Source organism: Lissotriton helveticus, chromosome 4_1 (genome assembly GCF_964261635.1).
Source record: "Lissotriton helveticus chromosome 4_1, aLisHel1.1, whole genome shotgun sequence".
Lineage (NCBI taxonomy): Eukaryota > Metazoa > Chordata > Amphibia > Caudata > Salamandridae > Lissotriton > Lissotriton helveticus.
In genome coordinates, this window is record NC_136063.1 from 201,479,351 (window position 1) to 201,499,153 (window position 19,803).

The 19,803-nt window shown below is 45.7% G+C and overlaps 1 protein-coding gene across 1 annotated transcript in view; it reads right to left on the minus strand.

Annotated features, from left to right (window-relative positions):
* The window catches only part of DENND3 (DENN domain containing 3), a 583,137-nt gene that overhangs the window by 53,554 nt on the left and 509,780 nt on the right, over positions 1-19,803 (minus strand). Inside the window, exons 17-19 of the mRNA XM_078686126.1 lie at positions 19,481-19,588; positions 7,675-7,814; positions 5,715-5,875 (exon numbers count right to left, since the gene is read on the minus strand). Of these exons, the coding sequence (XP_078542252.1) occupies positions 5,715-5,875; positions 7,675-7,814; positions 19,481-19,588 (409 nt within the window). The remainder of the gene's footprint in view (positions 1-5,714; positions 5,876-7,674; positions 7,815-19,480; positions 19,589-19,803) is intronic.

The window sequence follows — 19,803 nt, forward strand, 5'->3', positions numbered from 1 at the left end:
TGTTTTGTTACGTGTGTCTCCCTCAGATCCGCTTTCCACTGCTGAACTATTCTCAGATGCTGATGTCAGGTCCGGATGCATAGCTGCTATGTGTGACATTTTCATAATTTCTGTGGAATTATGAGTGACATTTCAACATATATGAGTGACATTTTTTTGCGAACAAAATCAAACAATGAAGATGAGGGAAACACATAAATATAAAAAAATATGGAAATGTCACACATGGCAATCTGAAACCTTCACAGCTATGTATTAAAACTTCAACTCTGTCAGTGCGTGCATCTGTGTGTGACGAGAGAAAACACACGACACAAAAGGTTAGGCCGCCGTAAGAGAAAGAATTACGACATAGTAGTACTTACTGTTGTGAACAGACTTCAACTTCTGCTACTAGTCTCAGACAGAGTCAAGTCCAGTGACTGCTGCAGCTGGCACGCCACTGGCTGTGGCAGGCACTCAGTCCTGGCTGTCTCAGAGCCGAACGGGGTCAGTAAAGGAGTGGTGAGCCCAGACTAGAGCCACTGAGCCGCACAGGGGGTCTGTCCTTCGGCGGCCGCACAGCAGCAGCGCCCGATGCAGCCCAGGCCTCTTATGACGCGCTGTGCCATGATATTCCCTCAGTGAGACTCTGAGTCTCACCGTCCATATTGACAGTCAGTCAGTGCCGTTCCGGCTGCGCGGTGTCCAACGCCGGCCGGGTAAAATAATTTACAGCGCACTCAGCTCAGGCTGGCTGCAGCAGCCAGCGCAACTAGCTTCAGTCTCTGGGATGGCCGATGGGGACATCGTATCGACACTGAGCAGCACAACTCTCCCAGAACTCTCCCAGAACACCGAGCAGCACAACTCTCCAGTTGGTCGAGTCCCCCGCCGCTTCTCAGAGACCCTCACTGTCTGTCACGTGGTCAGCGACAGGCAGGAATTAATGCAGGCAGAGGCAGCAGCCTGCCCTGGCACACCCTGGCGTTACGGTAGCCAGTTTCAGCTGTCAGCAGAGTGCCGCCAGTCTCAGTGGGCAAAATGCGTGACAATGCATTTCAGTGCGGTGTTGCGGAACACCACACTGAAATGCGTTAGCGTCACGCCTGATGCGTGATACTTGGCAGTACTGCGGATGTTGATTTTCACCCTCAGCCCTTTGTTTTGTTGCCTGGTCAGCTTTCAGCGCATCAAACTTGCGAGCAAAAGTAAAAATTCTTCCTTACTCGTAGTTACATCGATCTCTGTGAAATTTGTTTATCTTGCGCCCTCTAATCCCCTCCTCTTCTTTCTTCATGCGTTTTTTCATATCGGCTTTTAATTTGTCAATTTCTTCCTGCTGTTCCATAGAGTCTAATTCCTTGGTCAAATTTTCAATGTCCTTAGCCAGTTTGACACAGTCTTTTTCTGCATATTTCACGAGAATAAAGAGCAGTTTGCGAGAGGAATCCAAATTTGTTTCGGCCCATTCACGCATCATCTTGCTTCATAACTAAGAGCGATTAGTATTCTCAGCCCGACTATGTAGCGTTGCAAAGATTTTGCCTCCCACCATCTTTTCTGCTCCGTTCTCTTTAATTTCTCTAATTGTTTGCATTTATCTTTTATCCCTGCCTTTCTGCCTGTTGCCACTGGTTTCTGGGTAATGGAGTCCTTACTTGGCACCACATCATCGTTAAACATAGCGGCCGCCGCTTCCTCCCTTTATTTCATTGCGTCTGCTGAAAAACATTTTGTTTGTACTTTATGCCTCGGTTTACTTGATGCGGTTACTGGTGGGATTGTGGCTCGATGAGGTAATCTCTAAACAGTACACTTGCCGTTTTGCCAATATTGCCCCCAGTGCGAATTGCTCCACTTCCAACTCGGAACTTAATTAATTGAGTATAATCATCCACCCTACAGAGCAACGGTCCCGCGTTAGTCACGTCCTCTGACGCGCCCCCGCTTACCTCTGTGCTTCTGCTGGGTTTCCGATCTCCACTCGTATGTCCTGTCAGCTCCGTTGGAGGTCTCGGTTGCTGTAAATCCTTCCGGATATCGTTTTAACACTCTTTTCCGAGCAAGAACTCCTTTGCAGCAGGTGAGCCCGTTGTGTAGAGGGGTCCGTGGAAAGACAGGAGGAGTCAAAACCTGTCTTGTTTTATCAAAGAATACTCTTTGTCTCTGCTTTCCTCGAGGTGGATATGAAGAGCACAGACCACAAAATTCTTGTAAATACCGTTCTGTTTAATTACAGGATACAAACAAGGTTGGCCGCCATAACGCGTTTCATCCCTCCCTGGAGACTTGATCACATGACGCAGAGCTACCTATGGCAATCTTTTTTAAAGGTTACACTTTTTAATTTTTTAAGACATGTTTTTTCATTGGGTAATGGTGTACCACGTGATATAAAGTGCAAAAAGTGCTCAATGTTCTCCAGTATTTAAAAGAAAAATTATGGTACATTTTACCTTCCTTATCGCATCGCAAATTTTAACATTTTGTCATTTGCAATTTGTATCATGGAAAATATCCAAAGATAAGGACCACGATTGATTTGCTATAATATATATATATATATATATATATATATATATATATATATATACACACATATACATATATATATATATATATATATATACATACACACACACATATACACACATATATATATATATATATATATATATATATATATATATATATGTATCACCTCGGATCCCCTGGGCTCACGTAGTTACCACAGAAGTCACGGCACCACAGCAGCTAGATTTCAGTTTCAAATTATTTTTATTTCACAAACACCACGTGCATTAAGCAACAGGACTGATACATATACCAGTGGTACATATACAATTTCAGTAATGGACTCTGTTACCCTGTGAGTGACATTTATCTGACCACATGTGCGCAGCTACCGGAAAGTAAATGCATTCCCGTGCCAAGGCGGGTAGGCCAGACCATTAGTTTTCCATGTTCTAGTCACATGTCCCTTTTCATTTCTTTCCTTCTTCTCTTATTATTTCCATGATTAAAGCCTGCTACACCTCCAAAGACAGTTCTAACTCGCTGCTTGCTTGCCGCTGAGTGTAGTGTAACGCAACATGTACAGCCACCTGACCACCATGGAAGAATATTGTCCATAGGATTTAATTGATGTTAGCATCGCAAAATGGCCAACATGTTGGCTCTAGATGCGGCAATGAGATGCAACTATAGAACAACACACTATGGACAGTACCATTGCAAGGCGGCCAGCTGCTGCTTTGTTTGTTACTGTAAGCATATGTCTGCCATTTTTAAGCGATAGTATGTTTTCTTTTTTTCTATTTTTCTTTTCATTTCTTGCATATGTTGCTGAGTTTGTGCATGCATTTTATTGTGGTTGTGTAAATGGGTGAATATGAGAGTGGCTCAGTGATTAATAAATGAATGAGTGCAAGGATGGCTAACAGTATGCATGTAAGATGACTTATACTGCACCTAAACACATCACTGACTAAGAAGGAACTTTTATATGTAAGCTACAATTAACATTACCAATGCTTGTTATCAACCTTTCAGTGGTAGCTAGTTGATTTTCCTAGTTGCACATCTCATCACTCTGTTTTCGCACGCGCACACACTAGAAATGTGGAAGAATAATAAAAGGGAACATTGTGCATAGTCATTCTGGTTACACTAGAGCCACTATTTATTCTTCCCACAGCCTTCCAATTAACTATGTGTTTTGCCGGCCTTCATGCTCCCCATGTTATAGTTATGGAATTACAGCACTGCAGTTGCATTTTATTATTTTATAGTTTCACTGTAGCACCCTGATGTACGCCATGTTTACAATATGTGTTTTAATCCTTGGCATAGACCTGTTAAGGCCAAGCTTTAGATATTATAATTCAGGTGGTATTGCATGCTGTAAACTTATTTTTGTGATTCCCTATGTAGGGATTCATATTGCATTATTGTGTCTGTTACAAAAAATCTAAATAAAACATTCATTTAAAAAAATAAAAATAAAAAAAATTGAGCAAAAGTAGGTGTTTTAGGGCCAGATGTAGGTGGCTAAATACCGGTCGGTAACGCTGAAATTAGGAGAATTTCAGTGTTACCGACCGGTATTTAGCCATGCGCGATGTAGGTGACTTTAAACCTACATGCAAAATAAGGAATCGCAAAATAGCGATTCCTTATTTTGCTCTTGCATATAAGGAATCGGAAATACCGATTCTTTAAATGCAATGTAGGTAGCACTAAAAACAGTGCACCTCAGCCTTAAGGAATCGCTATTTACCACCAACTTCAAGTTGGTGGTAAGTAGCGATTTCCTTACAAAAAGCATGTTTTTGCTTTTTTTATGTGCCATATGGCACACATCCATGCCCTTAGGACATGTATGTGCGCCACAAATCGGTAATACAGAATCGCTAATAGTGAATCTCTTCCCTTTTCATTCCTATGGGCCTCCTAGCCCACAGTAATGAATGGCTGGGTATACCTTAATAACGAATCGGAATTACCGATTCGTTATTAAGGAATGTTAAGGAATCGCTAATATTTTAGCGGGTTTTCTACCTACATTCCATTTAGCATGTCCTTAATAGCAATTCGGTAATAATCCCTCAGTCCTCTGCAAACTGTGTTCTTTGGATAGTGCTCCATTTACAAGCAAGATCAATTTTGTTATAGATGCACAAGTGAAAGAACATATGCAGTGCAATCTCCATAGACTATATAGTCTTAGTGGTTAGCGCGGTGTGTTAGTGTTCTTTCTACACTCTCTATAGTCTCTGCTCCATCCGGTCACCTCCCTACCCTCTCTCCAAAGGTTAACACAAGATCCCCTTCAAGAGACCCTTATCAGAATGACAGATTATTTAGGATGGCCTCCTCGTTGCTCCTGTGGGCATGAAACCAGCCTCACCTTCTGTTCCAGATGCAACAACCACATATTGACCAGCCCCATTTATTTCAGCATGTAGAAAACCTCCTAGTGCTCTTACTTGACGTGACTGCTGTCACTGGTCTTTAGATTGGGTACCTTCATTTTCTTGCAGCACATCACCTTGAACACTTCCACGGTTCTTTCATGCTTTATCTTCGACATCAGCGCTCTTCCTGAAGAATCAGGTGGAACACATCCATGAGCGCTGCCTCCTGCCTCCTTGGGATGAAAGAGGTTGCCCCAGCAGAGTAGTGCTCCATCAGACACTACTTCAAAATCCTTCATCTTAATCTCTCCTTTGCAAATTAAACACACCTTTTTGTCCATCCACAACTATAAGCAGTTCATGCGTTTGCATTTTTATCAAACTGCACTCAAGATGTCCTTCATAAGTGAAGCCTATTATCTTCTCTCTCAGGCAGCACCACCCTTTCCACGCATACTGCATGGACTTTCCCATGGTCAAAACTTCTATATTCATCTTTCTCGCCATTCAGAATACTTTCCTTTGTAGTTCAGTTTCATCCTCTTCTCTGCTTCCACATATCTGTATTTGTTATTTTACCTGTCCACATCAACCGCAGGGCCACAGTGCATGTCTTCCACCTGACCAATAGCCTAACATATGTCTGTGTGGGAGAATGTGGAAACCCAGTTTTCATTTAACTAAATCTGGTGCATTCAAGAAAATGCACTACAACCCACAACCTCGAAAATTAAACTTTATATTGATCACGGTCTTAAAGGTGATTACATTTTAACTGTATATTTAGTTGAAGTTAAAATAAGACAATAAATGTACCTGTGGGTCTTGTTTCCCTCCTCGGCAAAGATGTCCACCACTGCACTTCTGTGATCGGTAAGCTGTCTGTTACATGACATACTGTGCGTGTTGATGATGTAGATGATGGAGTTCTGGGATCCAATCCACACTTGGCTGTGATCTACGCCACGCATACAAGTCTATTGAAAACAAAAAGAGAATCAACAAAACAAAGGAGATGAGCAGACGTCAATTGGAACCTCCATACTTTAGACATATAATAGCAGGGTAGTCTACTTACATCAATGCATAGTGTGGAAGGAGTGTACAAATGAAGCCATATCAAAAGTTCATGAATTACAATACATTTGTAGAACATCGGCTATAGATCTGGCACATCACACAGAGTTAAAACAATTCCAAAGCAACAAACATAAGCAGTAGGCACTGGTGAGGAGGTGTTAACTAAAGAAAACTTTCAGGCAGTGGGCCAGTGAGATATGTAATGCCAGCGACCATCCAAGATGCTAGCTTGCTATCGGACGCAATCAGTGGTCCAGAAGTCTGGCAAAGAGGGATTTTACAACCCGAAAAGTGTAGTTGTTCCAGGCTTACAAATTACCCTTATGATAGTCTAGCTACATTACACGAGTACCTTCTCCAGCAAAACCTCATTGAGATAGCTTATTAAATAGGCTGTGGGACTCCTTTGCACAGACTATCTAAGGCCTGTCTATGTTGGTCGATGAAACTAGGGAGATCTCTTGATCACCTGTGACCTGTGTTTTTGACACTAACTAGCCAAGTAGAGTACATGAGCCAATATATAATAACATCTGGGCACTTGTGCAGCAGAACTGGGCCTGTGTCTTGAAACTGTGAACTCCTACAGAGACAGAAGTCAAGGGGGTGTGGAATCTCGGCCCACTCCAGTTTCATCTTTACACTGCAGAGTTGCCCTTGCTTTGTGGAGGCTAGATCTGATGGGCTAAACCATGCGATGGTTTCTGAGAGAGCGTTCAGGATTCGATTGTCTGCTCCATTTTCGTGGTATGTTTTAGGGAACAGTCTTGGCTGGATTGGAGAAGCAAATATGCACGGTGTTTCTGCTGATCTGAGGTTTTTGCCAACAATGTAAACTGTAATCTATTAGATATGCTCTGTTTCATTGTCCAGCGTTACGTCCGCTTCAAAACCAACTGATAGCTTCTTTTCAAACTCAAAGGGAGACCAGCAATAACTGTGAATTATTTAACCGAAATATGACAGGCAACTGTTGATGCCTGCTAGACAGTGAATAATGTAACATTCAAAACGGAAATAAAAGTCGAATAGTTTACATAACTTTTGTTTTTTTTAACAGAAAAAGCTTTGACAAAAAGAAATCCAACAAACTGTGAACTAGTGTTTTTGGAATCAGAAGTGTGGGTCCAGAGTGCATGATGGGAGGTGAGGTTTGGAAGACCACTCAATTCTAATATTGTATTTGAAGCAAGTAGAAGAGTATTTAAAATGATAGGATGTTTGAGGAGAGGTAGAACAATAATCACAAAACAGGCTGGATTATCACTCATCATTAACAACGCCTCATCTTCAATACTGTGTGGAACTCCTTGCAAATGAGAACTACGAGGCAAAGTACACATGTAGGAGAAAAGGATAAAAAAAGATACAATAAAGACAGATTCCAAAGGATGAGACAATAGTCATCATATTTCTGACAAAGAAACTCTTTACCTACAGGTAACAATATCAAACTTAGACCAGAGTGGTTTAGGATTCCATGTGAAAGTACTTGCTATAAGGGCAGTGTCCCTGTTAAGGTTATAGAGACACCAAACCGACTGCATCAAACATCAGACACAGAGGAGACAAACTTTGAAAATAAAATCTTAAATACAAAAACAGTCTGAGGTCTGTAGATTCAAAATAGACATGTAAATAAGACGGGCAGCCCTTGTCAAGCACCACATTGCATGTTTCTATACTTTCCACTTACTAATTTCTCATTGCCGACTTTAAAACAGTGCTGCAAGATGGACCAGGTAATTGCATTGAAGACCACAACTTTCCCTTCGCTCAAGGCGCACCACAGCTTTGACTGGGCTTCAACATTCCTTTCTGTAGAATCCAGCTGTCCTAGGAAATAAAGACAAGAATGCACATTCTGGTTAAAAGCCTTCAATAGCCAATAACATGTAAATCATGGGTATGACCAAGTCTTTTACAGTAGAGAGTGTTAGGGAGTCAGTTCATAGGCCTTCAGCAGGGTGCACAGTGGCAAGAGGAGAGGAAGGACAAGTTGGAGAAGGACAAGGACAAGGAGGCCAGCAAGAGAAGGTTTAGTATGAGTAGTCCAAACAGAACAATTTACAATATAAATCACAAGAGTTTGCTATACTTAGAGGCTCATAAGCATAAGCAAGTGTCATGGTAAAAGAGGAACAAAAACCTATGGGTGTAATAGGGTTTCTATATCTGATATCCATTAGTCCCCACACGTTAGGTAGCGAAGCCGCTACCTAGAAGCAAAGAAAAGAAAATTCACAACTCAAAAAACAAGTGTAGCCCAAGGGAAAGATGACCCCACGTGTCCATATGCATCCACTGCTAAAACACAAGTGTGCATGCCTTTTAGTCCCACTACTCTGAACAATAAGCCGGACAGCCAAGTCTGGCCCTAGCAGGTGGTGGGTGCAGTTGGGACAATTGAAAGGATTATATTGTTAATGAAAACCAATCAACAGCTAATTGGGAGCTCCCTTCCATCCGCCTCCATACAATTGGCTGATAGCGGGTTTAAAAACAGGAGAATAAACCAATGTAGAAACAGCCTTCGGAAAAGATACACTGTGTCACTTACTTGTGGAAAGCAGTGAGTGCAGGAGGCAAGATAATCAGCACACAGCTAGTACCTGTAAAGGTACATGATTTTGAAAACACAGTGTATAGGGGCAGGTCAGGACAACCAAGCCTATCCACTAAGCCAGAGATGCAGGGTTGGCGTGTTTAGAAAAGCCACGCATACAGGCAAAGCTTTCTCCTGAGTGGGGTTGCAATAATCAATGCACAGCACACCAACATAAAACAAAATAGAACATTTTGATTTTGGCTCACTGTATATTTTCTCTCATAACGGCTGTCCAAACTGCGCGTTTACGACTATATCACCCCTCTTCCAACATCCTTCTGTCTCGTCTCCTGGAGACGATAGTGTCAAACACATAAGCTGCATACTCATAAACACACGCTCCCTCATAAAACACAGGAACGATGTCGCGGAATTAATAACTAGCCAAAACATTGACGTCATGTTTATTACCGAGACCTGGGCAGATCTTGCTTCTGGCCCGGATTTTAATAATCGCCACTCCAGATGGTTACCAGGTAACAAGACTAGACAGATCATCAGGGAAAAGAGGTGGGGGGCTAGCTATTATACATCGAGCTAAGCTAGCCATAAAAACTGAACCTCTTGATTATAATTTTGCGGAAGCCCTTGCCTTTACGATCTTTCTCTCTCCTACACAAACTTTTAAAGGAACTCTCCTTTATCGACCACCTACTTCTCGCACACTCTTTTTGAAATCTCTTAATCATTTATTAGAACCAGTAGCTGCTAATCAGGACTGTACCATACTGGGAGATTTTAACTTCCATTTGGAGAATGATAACGATAAGGACTCGCACACTCTGATCTCTGACTTTTTGGCCGCTGGCTTAGAACAGCAGGTTAATATAGCCACTCATCAAGCAGGACACACTTTAGATGGCTTATTCACTAACAACGCCCATATTACATTCTCTACAGTGCTTCCACTTACTTGGACGGATCACTTAGCTGTCAAATTTACAATTTCAGCTAAGTATCATAAGAACCCCTCTACCAGCACATGCCCTCCGATTCTATGTCGCGATTGGAAAAATATCAACGTCACTGCTCTACACAACATCTTGGAATCCACGATACCTGAAGATATATCTGACTCTCATGAAGCATCCCAGAACTACCAACGCTGGCTATATAAGGCACTTGACCACTTAGCACCAAATAAAAAAATGCAGCCAAATCGCACCAAACCTTCTGCGGCTTGGTTTTCGGAGTCACTAAGGCTCGAAAGACAACGCTGCAGAAACTTGGAGTGGCGTTGGCACAGGTATTATGACAACTACGACAGAGATACTTATAAGAATGCCTTGCTTAGCTACAGAAAGTTGATCACTGCTGAAAAACGCACCTTCTACAGCACACAAATAGAACGTGCTCTCAACTCGAACAAACAATTGTACCAGGTGGTAAAAGAGCTAGCTAATCCTCCAGCCCCCCCCCAATCGAACCATCCCAAATATTCTGCAATAAGGTAGCAGACTTTTTCCAGGCTAAGGTTATGGATATTTTTGACAACTTTACTAAAATAACGACTACTGACTCTGCCACCCCGGAGACTCCCCCTCTATCTCCAAAATCAAATTGAGGTTTTTTCTCCACCTTTGTCCATGGTGGAGCTCATAAATATCGTTAAATCAGGATCATCATTGGACCCATGCCCTACACGTATCATTAAATCAGTATCCAACCTAATAGCTCCAGTACTTAGCAACATCTGTTATACCATATTTCAGACAGGTGTTTATCCTCCTATCTGGAAAAAGGCAATTGTAACACCTCTTTTAAAAAAACTCGCATTAAACCCTTTAGAGCCTAAAAACTACCGTCCTATCGCCTCTCTCCCTTATCCTTCTAAAATAATTGAAAAGGTAATGAACCAACAGCTGTCGACTTTTATTGATCAGAATGATCTACTTGACAACACGCAGTTTGGTTTCAGGATGGGCCATGGGACGGAGACTGCTTTGATAAAAGCTGCTGAGGAGGTCAGGATAATCATGGACAGGGGTGGTGCAGCTATCTTGATACTCCTGGACTTATCTGCGGCCTTTGACACGGTCGATCATACCATCTTGATCGACCGTGTCACCGCCATTGGCATCCAGGGTAGGGCCAGAGCAACGCTGGCATCTTTCCTGGCCAATAGAGTACAGTCCCTGAAGATGGGGTGCTTTTGCTCTCCTGACTTCATTCTCCCTTGTGGCGTTCCCCAGGGCTCCTCGCTAAGTTCGACACTTTTTAACATCTACGTGTCGGACTTGGCGAGGGTAACTAAGTCATTCGGTATAGGTCTAACATCGTATGCCGATGACACACAGTTGGTCCTGGAGATACACAAAAATGGAGAAGCAGTGGCAGCGAACTTTCAGGAGGGCATGAAGGCCATCAGTTCATGGATGAACCGGAATTGCTTAAAGTTAAATTCCGACAAGACGGAGGTGATGGTTTTTGGCGAACTAACTCCGTCTTGGTCTCCGGTCTGGTGGCCTTCGGAACTGGGAATTCCTCCACTACCAGTAGCCAAGGTGAAAAACTTGGGCGTGCTTTTTGATAACAAGCTTACGTTCCTTAGCCATGCCAATGCTGTGGTTTCAGCCTCCTTCTTTACCCTAAGAATGGTGAAGAAACTGCTCCCTTTTCTTCCCCCAACTGCAGGTAAAACCCTAATGTCCTCCTTGGTGCTATTGCTTAACGCACAGGAGCAAGTTTTGAGCAAACTACAGCTTGTCCAAAATGCTGCTGCAAGGATTCTCATGGGTATACCCAAGCACGCTTCTATCTCTCCCACAATTCGTGAGCTCCACTGGCTACCAATAAGAAGCCGGATAAAGTGTAAGGCCATGTGTATCATCCACAAGGCCTTGAACAACAATGGACCTGATTTCTTCAAAAGAGCATTCAAACTGTACAAACCCAGTCGAACACTACGTTCATCTTCGGCTCAGCAGCTCCAAATCCCATGCACAAAAAAGGTAACATGGGGAGACAGACGTTTTGTAGTGGCTGCGTCAAAATTATGGAATCAGGTCCCTTCCTATGTCAAAGATCATTCTTCACTACTTTCAATTCGAAAACATCTCAAGACTTGGCTCTTTAATCAGTAAGATGTCAGTGGAACCCCCGTAATCTGCAAACTCTAGCGCCGAGACACCGTAAGGTATTTGTGCGCTTTAGAAATTTTAAAAATAAATAAAATAAAAGCTTTGTTGAGCCTCCATGAGAGCCACTGAAGAATATTGGAAAATGAAAGTCTTATATAAACACAAGTGTCCATCTGGGGGAACGTATTGAGCTCTTACTTTTTGACCTAGCTAAGAAGCAAACCTAATTACTGGAAAAACTGTTTACTTAGCAAACATCTCAACAGCAGACTCTCCAGACTGATACCAGTTAGTGAAGAGACTATGCAGTTCAAGCTCTATCGATTTATGGTGCTATGTATTGTGGTGATGTCACCGCTGATATATTTTATTTGTGAAGGTTTGGTAGTATTAGAGTTAGTGTTTTGCCATTAGAACATTTCTAAAAGAGCTTCAGATTATTGGAAGATTTGATTTCAGGATCACACCTATGATACAGGTGTATTTAAATTTGATGTGGCACAATTTGTTTTCTAATAACTCAAATCCTACTGTACAGATGTAAACAAAACAGAAAAAAAATGTAACATAGGGGGGCGTGGCCAAGATGGCTAAGGCACCATCGGAGCTCTCCGCTGGCTCCCACCTGGCCTAACTATAGCATTCCCGGCACCATGGGGATACCGACACTAACTGAGAGATCATCCGGGGGTGCGCCGCTGCCGGAGGAACATTGTGTAGACGGTAACACCCATGGGCTGAGCTGAACTGTTGCAGCGGGAGCACCCGGCGGCGCTGTCGTCTCCCCTGGAGAGCCCACGACGGAGCCAGTGGAGGCAGCGAGCGCCTCAACGGTCCCCTGTGAGCCCTGGGGGCTGTCGCATTGCATAGTCTGCCCCGACCAGAGCAACAGCTGACTCCAGATCGGAGCAGCGAGAGCTAACACGGGCCGCAACACTCACATGAGGCCCCAGCTCCACTACAGTGCGCAGGCCTCTCCCACATGGTCTTGAGGGGGGAGTGGCTGCAGCACTCGTAATCTGCGGGGCGCTCCGGGCCTCCCGAATCCTAGGTTGGCTCACTCTTGCTGATTAGGGAGCTCATGGTTGCCGCTCCATCTTACCTGCTGAGAGCTGGTGGGGTTTGACTGGTGGAGGCGGCGGAGAATGCATGCCGGGTGGGGCCATTCCTAAGAGGCCCTGAGGCCTGGCTTGATCAACTGCCTGGCCCGGAGGTGAGTGCATGCAGCGGGGCCCTCTGGTGGGGGCCACAATCCTTCAACCCGGCAAGCAAAGACAGTCGAACCCCCATCGCACTGCACTTAACCCCTCCCCTTCCTAGGGGGGCCCTACACTGCCTTGAGGCCGGACTAGAGAACTAAGCACCCCTATCTGACTCTGGTGCCCTGCTCTTGGGTTTGCAGCCGCTCCTGGCCCGGACACGCGATGGGCCCCTTCTGCGCCTTGTTCCGGCCACAAGAATCCCCCAGGACTCAGGTTGCTGCTACTTGGACCACACATCAGCAGCAGAGGCCCTGGCGCAGGAACGCGGCCTTGTAGATGCCAGCTGCAGGACTGGCGCTTCCTCTGCAGCGTGAAGGAGGTAGGGCCTAGAAGCAGGCCCTTGCAGGTAAAGCGTTCCCGCTGCTCTATAGACCGGAGGCGCCTGCGAGGGGTCGGCGTGCAAGACGACCAGCTGTGATCCCCGGCCTGGCGCGGCCTCCTACCGTCTCCTTACGGCCTTCTCCGCATGCGGACCACTGCGCTCTCTGCTCCAGCTTGGGCACTGGGCCCCACAAGTGCAGAGGCCATGGCGGCCCCCAAGAGCAGAAAGGACAGATCTGTGAAAGAACTGTTGCTTAAGACTGCTCAGCAGCCGGAGCGCCAGACGAGCCAAGTTGGCGCAGACAAAACTGAGGGGAATGAAGGCCCAGAGGCTCCGATTAGCCGCTCCTTCCTGGAGTCTCTATTCTCACTCCGAGATGACTTGGCACCTGAAGCGCAACCTCCAGGCGGACCTGTGGGATGTACGCCACGACGTGGACTCGCTGGGGGCCGAGTGCACACACTAGGTAAGAACGAAGCGGGAAGAGATGAGGAACTGGAGAACCTCCAAAAGGAAGTCATCTGGCTGCAGGAGCAAAACCTAGACCTCCAGGCTCATACTGAGGACTTAGAAAACAGGTCCCGTCAGAACAACATCCGCATCAGAGTCATGACGCACGACAACAGCGATGGGGCTGTTGAGGCCCTTGTGGCAGTCCTTTTCCACGCTATTTTAGGGGAACCCCTGGAGTTCGCAATCAAGCTGGACCACACGCATAAGGTGGGCCAATGCAGGGAGGCCCCTGCACCCCTGCAGATATTCTGACCTGTGTACACGACTACCAGCTAAAGGAGAGGATCCTCTGCGAGTCTCGATGGAAGATCAACTTCACGTACCAAGGTCAGACACCCATCTTATTCTAGGACTTCGCTGCCTTTGCGCTGCTTAAACGCAAGTCCTTCCACCCGATCACGCTTCACTCAGACTCTGGCATACGATATTCCTGGGGGCACCCATTCAGGCTGATCTTTTCCTACTAAGGGGAGCCGAGACAAATCTGTTCACTCCAAGGAGCCTACAAACTCATGGGCACTGAGGAACCCGCGCAGGATCCATCAAGTCAATGCACGCGGCCCAAGGTGGGGGGGGGGGCATAGCTTCACATTGGCTGCTATCCACGCTCCTAAAGTTTGCCAGGAAGCCTTCTTACACAAAACAATAGGCGACCTGACCTCCGCACAGGACCGAGGAATATCGTGTTCGACAGTCAGCTCGATCGCTCTGCACAGCGGGGCAGGGGTTAACGGGGGCTCTTTCAGAAACCCACAGGCAATGGTTACATGAGCTAGTGTTAGTGGACACATGGCGGTACCTACATCTTCATACGCATGACTACACCTTTTACTCCCATGCATGGGAACTTACGCACAGCTCGACTACTTCCTGATGTCTCGCTCTCTCCTCCCAATGGAGCAATCATCAGTCATTGAACCTCAAACACTTTCAGACCACGTGGCCCTGACCATGACCCTACTGTTCCCCCCCTCATTAGTCTGCCACATTCATGGCAACTTAGAGACGCACTCCTACGTTGCCCTGAAGTAGTGGCACGCTTCACAAAAACGTTAGAAAACTTTAGTTATAAATGACACACACAACACTTCCATCATTTCCCTTTGGGATACACGCCTAAATTAATGGCCCGTGGGGGACCTCATAGCCACCTCTGCTGCAGACAATAAGGCCCGTAAAGAAGAGAGGGACGAGCTTACTGAACAAGTGCTAGAATTGGAAGGGATCCATAAAAGGACGAGAGCCCCTGGAGTTTGGCGGAAACTAAAAGCGGCCAGGACACAACTGGCCAGTCTTGACCTCGACGGGGCGGAATGTGCAGCGCTTTGGTTGAAGCATGCATTTAATGCTGGCGGGGACAGATGTGGCCGCTTATTAGCCCATAAACTGCGTGAGCAGAGACAGGTTGCAACAATTCCCCTCATCCTGACTGCCGAGGGTGCGGAGCATACACGTGGCGAGGACATAGCCGACACATTTCGAGATTTCTATGCCACCCTGTACTCCACACAGCCGCTGCCCGACCAAAACCCTTCTAGGTACTGCCAGGACGTCACACTTACCAAGCTGACGGAACATCAGGCAGCCACCCTAGATTACCCCATTAGGCCTGAAGAGGTTATCTCGGCTAAGTGCAGACTTAAACTTCTTAAATCCCCCGGACCGGGTGGGTTTACTGCCCTTTTCTATAAAACTTTTTGTCCCCTTGGGGCCCCCATATTATCGCGACTTTTCAATTCCAATGACGTCTCCTGGGAACTGCCGCCTACCATGCTTTTAGCGTCAGTAGCAGTAATACCCAAACCTGGGAAAGAATAGATATTGTGCCTCATACAGGCCGATATCTCTCCTAAACATTGACTTCAAGATTTTCACGGGGCTCCTCGTGGCAAGACTAGGGCCTATGATGCCGGGCCTGATAGACCCAGACCAGGCGGGCTTTGTCGCAACCAGGCAGTGCAGAGATAATACCAGACGGTTATTACACCTCCTAGACAAATCCCACCAGCAGTCCGAGGAACGCGTCTTCCTCTCAGTAGACGCTGAGAATGCTTTTGATAGGGTTCACTGGCCCTTCTTAGAGACTGTCCTGGAGAAATTTGGGTTTGGTCGTCGCTTTCGAAGGTGGATCTTCAGTGGCTATAGTCACCCATCAGATACTGTTAGAGTGAATGGTTTTACCTCTGCACCTTTTAATATCACCAAAGGTACGCGGCAGGGCTGCCCACTTTCCCCTTTACTATTCGCTCTCTATATGGAGTGCTGGCCCGGGGGATACGGAGAACTGGCTGATCCAGGGAATCCTCTTCGGAGGAGAGCGTCACACCGTTAGCCTATATGCGGACGATGTGGTTGCAACACTCGAGTCCTCTCGCACCTCCGTCCCAGCATTTCTGGCTGAACTGGAGGAATTTGCAGCGGCCTCTGGCTTCAAGGTAAATGTAGCCAAGTACAAAGCATTGAGCTTCTCTCTGAAGCAGACTACCATTACCGCCCTGGACCATACGTGCCCTACTCAATGGGACCAAAAAGCTATGCCCTACCTGGGCATTCTGTTGTCCTTATCCATAGTTGAGACAAACTCTCTCAACTATAATCGGCTATTGCGCAAAACTAGACAGGAGCTCCAGAGGTGGCGACCATTCAACCTTTCATGGCAGGGTAGGATAGCGGCCCTTAAAATGAGCATACTGCTCAGAATCCTATACCTTTTCCAAACCCTTCCGGTGGAATCCCCCTTGACTGACTCCTTTGTTTGGGCGATTTTGGAAAAGGGGGGTGGTGATGGACAGAGCTTCTGAATGATGCAGAATACTCTTACCAAGTCAAGAGATCATGGTTTTAATCCATCACCGTTTTTTAGCTCACTGCACCATCCCAGCTCAGAACCTGGCTATATGCAAATTAGTCTGTTCCTGTCCCAGTGCATGATGGGAACAGGGCAAACCAAACTACCAAGCCAATTCTTATACTGGGAAGGAAACAAGCTTCCGGGGACCGGTTTCTGGCATCACAGCCTTCTTCGGCCCGGCTTGCTTGAATCTAGGGCAAACCAAACTACCAAGCCAATTCTTATACTGGGAAGGAAACAAGCTTCCGGGGACCGGTTTCTGGCATCACAGCCTTCTTCGGCCCGGCTTGCTTGAATCACCAATTCTTATACTGGGAAGGAAACAAGCTTCCGGGGACCGGTTTCTGGCATCACAGCCTTCTTCGGCCCGGCTTGCTTGAATTGTTTGGGCGGACATGAGATCACGACTGAACAGGGAGTTGAGCTACTGGCCCCATGTAGAAGGGGGGTTTGGGACACTGGATCTCGACAGCTATTACAAGGCAGCACAACTGAGGGCCCTCCTAGAGTGGGCCAGTCGGAATCTGAGAAGCGCTGGCTCTTCATGGAGCAAGCACTCGCGAAGATGGCTCTCTGGAAGATTCCCTTCCTGCACAAGGTTAGTAGACCTCCGGGGCTATATGGATCTCCAGTAGCCCGCACCACACTGACAGCCTGGGACGCGACAGCCACCCGCAATGGTTTGACGACCTTCCCCTCTCCTCTCACTTCCATTACAGAAAACCAGGATTTCTCTCCGGGCCTTAATTGGGACGTGTTCCGCCATTTGGATAGAGCGGGACACAGGTCTGTAGGGCATTTTTTTTTATGTTGAAGGCCCCCTTTGCTTTGAGGATTTCAAGACCGACTTCCGTGTGCCAGAAACAGAGCGCTACCATTACCTGCAAATACGACAATGGGTCATGCAACCCCAGGTCCGCCCGGGAACGAGGAGGTACCCCCTCCAAGTATGAGTGATGGCTGCTTTCCAAAACATCCACCAAGCAACTCATCACTGAACTCTACCACATTCTGTGCCCCCCTGAACAGTTGGTCAGGTCAGCCGGCCAAAGACGTTGGGAGGCTAAACTAGATCAGACGCTGACCCCCAAAGAATGAACGGATATTTATTACTGAGTCCGACACTCAGCGCGTAATATAAACAGCATTGAAACGGCTACTACGATCATGACATACTGGTACCTCACACCTTCCCGACTTCACAAGAGTGATCCTGATCCCTCTCCCACTTACTGGAGGGGGTGTGACTCTGAAAGCACACTCCTACACCTGTTGAGGGGATGCCCTACGCTCACTACTTATTGGACACAGGTGCTGAACGAGATCGACAGCCACTTTGACACTACACTCCTCCGCTTCCCTGCGCATGTGGTCCTGGGGGTATCTGATAGACTTACTTATCCCCTTAGCATCGCAAAGGCAAGCAAATAGGTATAGCCCTAGGGGCAGCATTTACAAAATATTCTATCACATTAGGGCAAAGACAATATACCAAATATACAAGGATGGCTGCACTGACTGTGGTATGTTCTGGGCATGGAGCGTATCACCACCTCGCTCCAGGGGGATGGGGCCTCCTTCGCTGATGTGTGGCGCTCCTTTGTTTCCCTATTGTTCACCGAATTCCGCAAGCTGTCCTGCCCTTGATACCTGCGGCTGCTTCGCCTTCCCTAGGTCACAACGCAAATTAGACACTATCCCCAGGTGCTGTGGAGAGCTGGGTCCGTTTCTCATCTTATTACTCAGATGTCTGGAACCGGGGAGGAGACAGGAGAGGAGAGGGAAGGGGGTGGTGAAGTTCCTATTTTTCCTATTTTTGTTTTCGGGTTTGTTACCTCGATGCTCTGCGAAGCAAAATGATAGCTATTGGCCTATGACTCCGGCCAGATATCACACTGCATCTTGTTGTTAAAGCTCAATAAAAAGATTTCAAACTAAAAAAGTACCATAATTATGGAAACGGTGTATAGCTGGCTAGTAGTTTTCAATTTGACAGACAGTAGACATGTACTTATATACACCTAAGCAACTGGATTGGCCTCGACAACCTTCGACCATCTTGAGTACTGAGATCCGAACATGGAATGGAGAACCGGATGAACATGAGACATGTTGCTACCAAATTGCGTGCAAGTTAATCAACGTGTCAAAGCATATTACACGAACTAAAACAAAAATCGCCCTGTTGAATAAGAATCAAAACCATTACTACAGAGGAGTCATCACCACACCGTTGCAACTATGCACACACAGACACGTGTAGTTCTGCTAAAACCTGATCTTACATAAACCTGAAGAATAAATTCAGAGGTGATTAGAGGGCTTGCGTGATAGGGCTAAGAGATTGCCAATGCCTAATCCCAGCCACGCTGTCATTGGCTCCAGAACACTGTTGCATGCAGGGAGGACAGAGGAAAACAAAGATTTGAGTTCTACAACTAAAGTCAGACCATAAGATGCAGTGACACAGTCACTCCAGGTGGGTCCACTCAATCTGCTCTTGGATAAGGTGCAGGACAACTTCCTCCCTTACTAGAATACTCAACTACAAGAAATACTTCCATCTTTAAATTCGGACTTTCATTTGACAGAACTTTGAGGACAAAAATCTCTATGGTCATGAATGTGTATTTAATGGATTCATTTGATTACTCTGAGAGAAATTAAATTTGTGGCATTAAGTGTTGCAAGAAAATGCTAAATAACATCATCAATTGAATGTAAATTACAGTATACAGTGTACTCTAGATCTTGGATTTGATTTTTATTATTCTGACGAGTGAGTAAACCACGTTACTCTGGGTTAGAACAAGTACTGAAATTTAAAAGGAGGACACTCATGCACTGTAAAAATATATTGCAGTACCTGGAGTGTACAGTAGGACGTCTACTGACTGTAAGACAGTCTCTCCAGCTGAAGGATTAATCCTGTGCTTGAGTGTTTCCGATGTAGTTTTTGGAACCATCATGGGAACTGAAAAAACAATGTTACACTTACAGCATAAAACCATCCAGCTATCACTTGTGATTTTTCTGTATCATAAACTGGGATCATTATGATTTCACTCTAATAATAATAATAATAATAATGATAGTTTATTAGTCAATTAAAATCATAAATATGATCTAATCATGCAATACAGAAAGAGTAAACATGAATACAAAAGAAGCTAAAACAATTGGTCATAC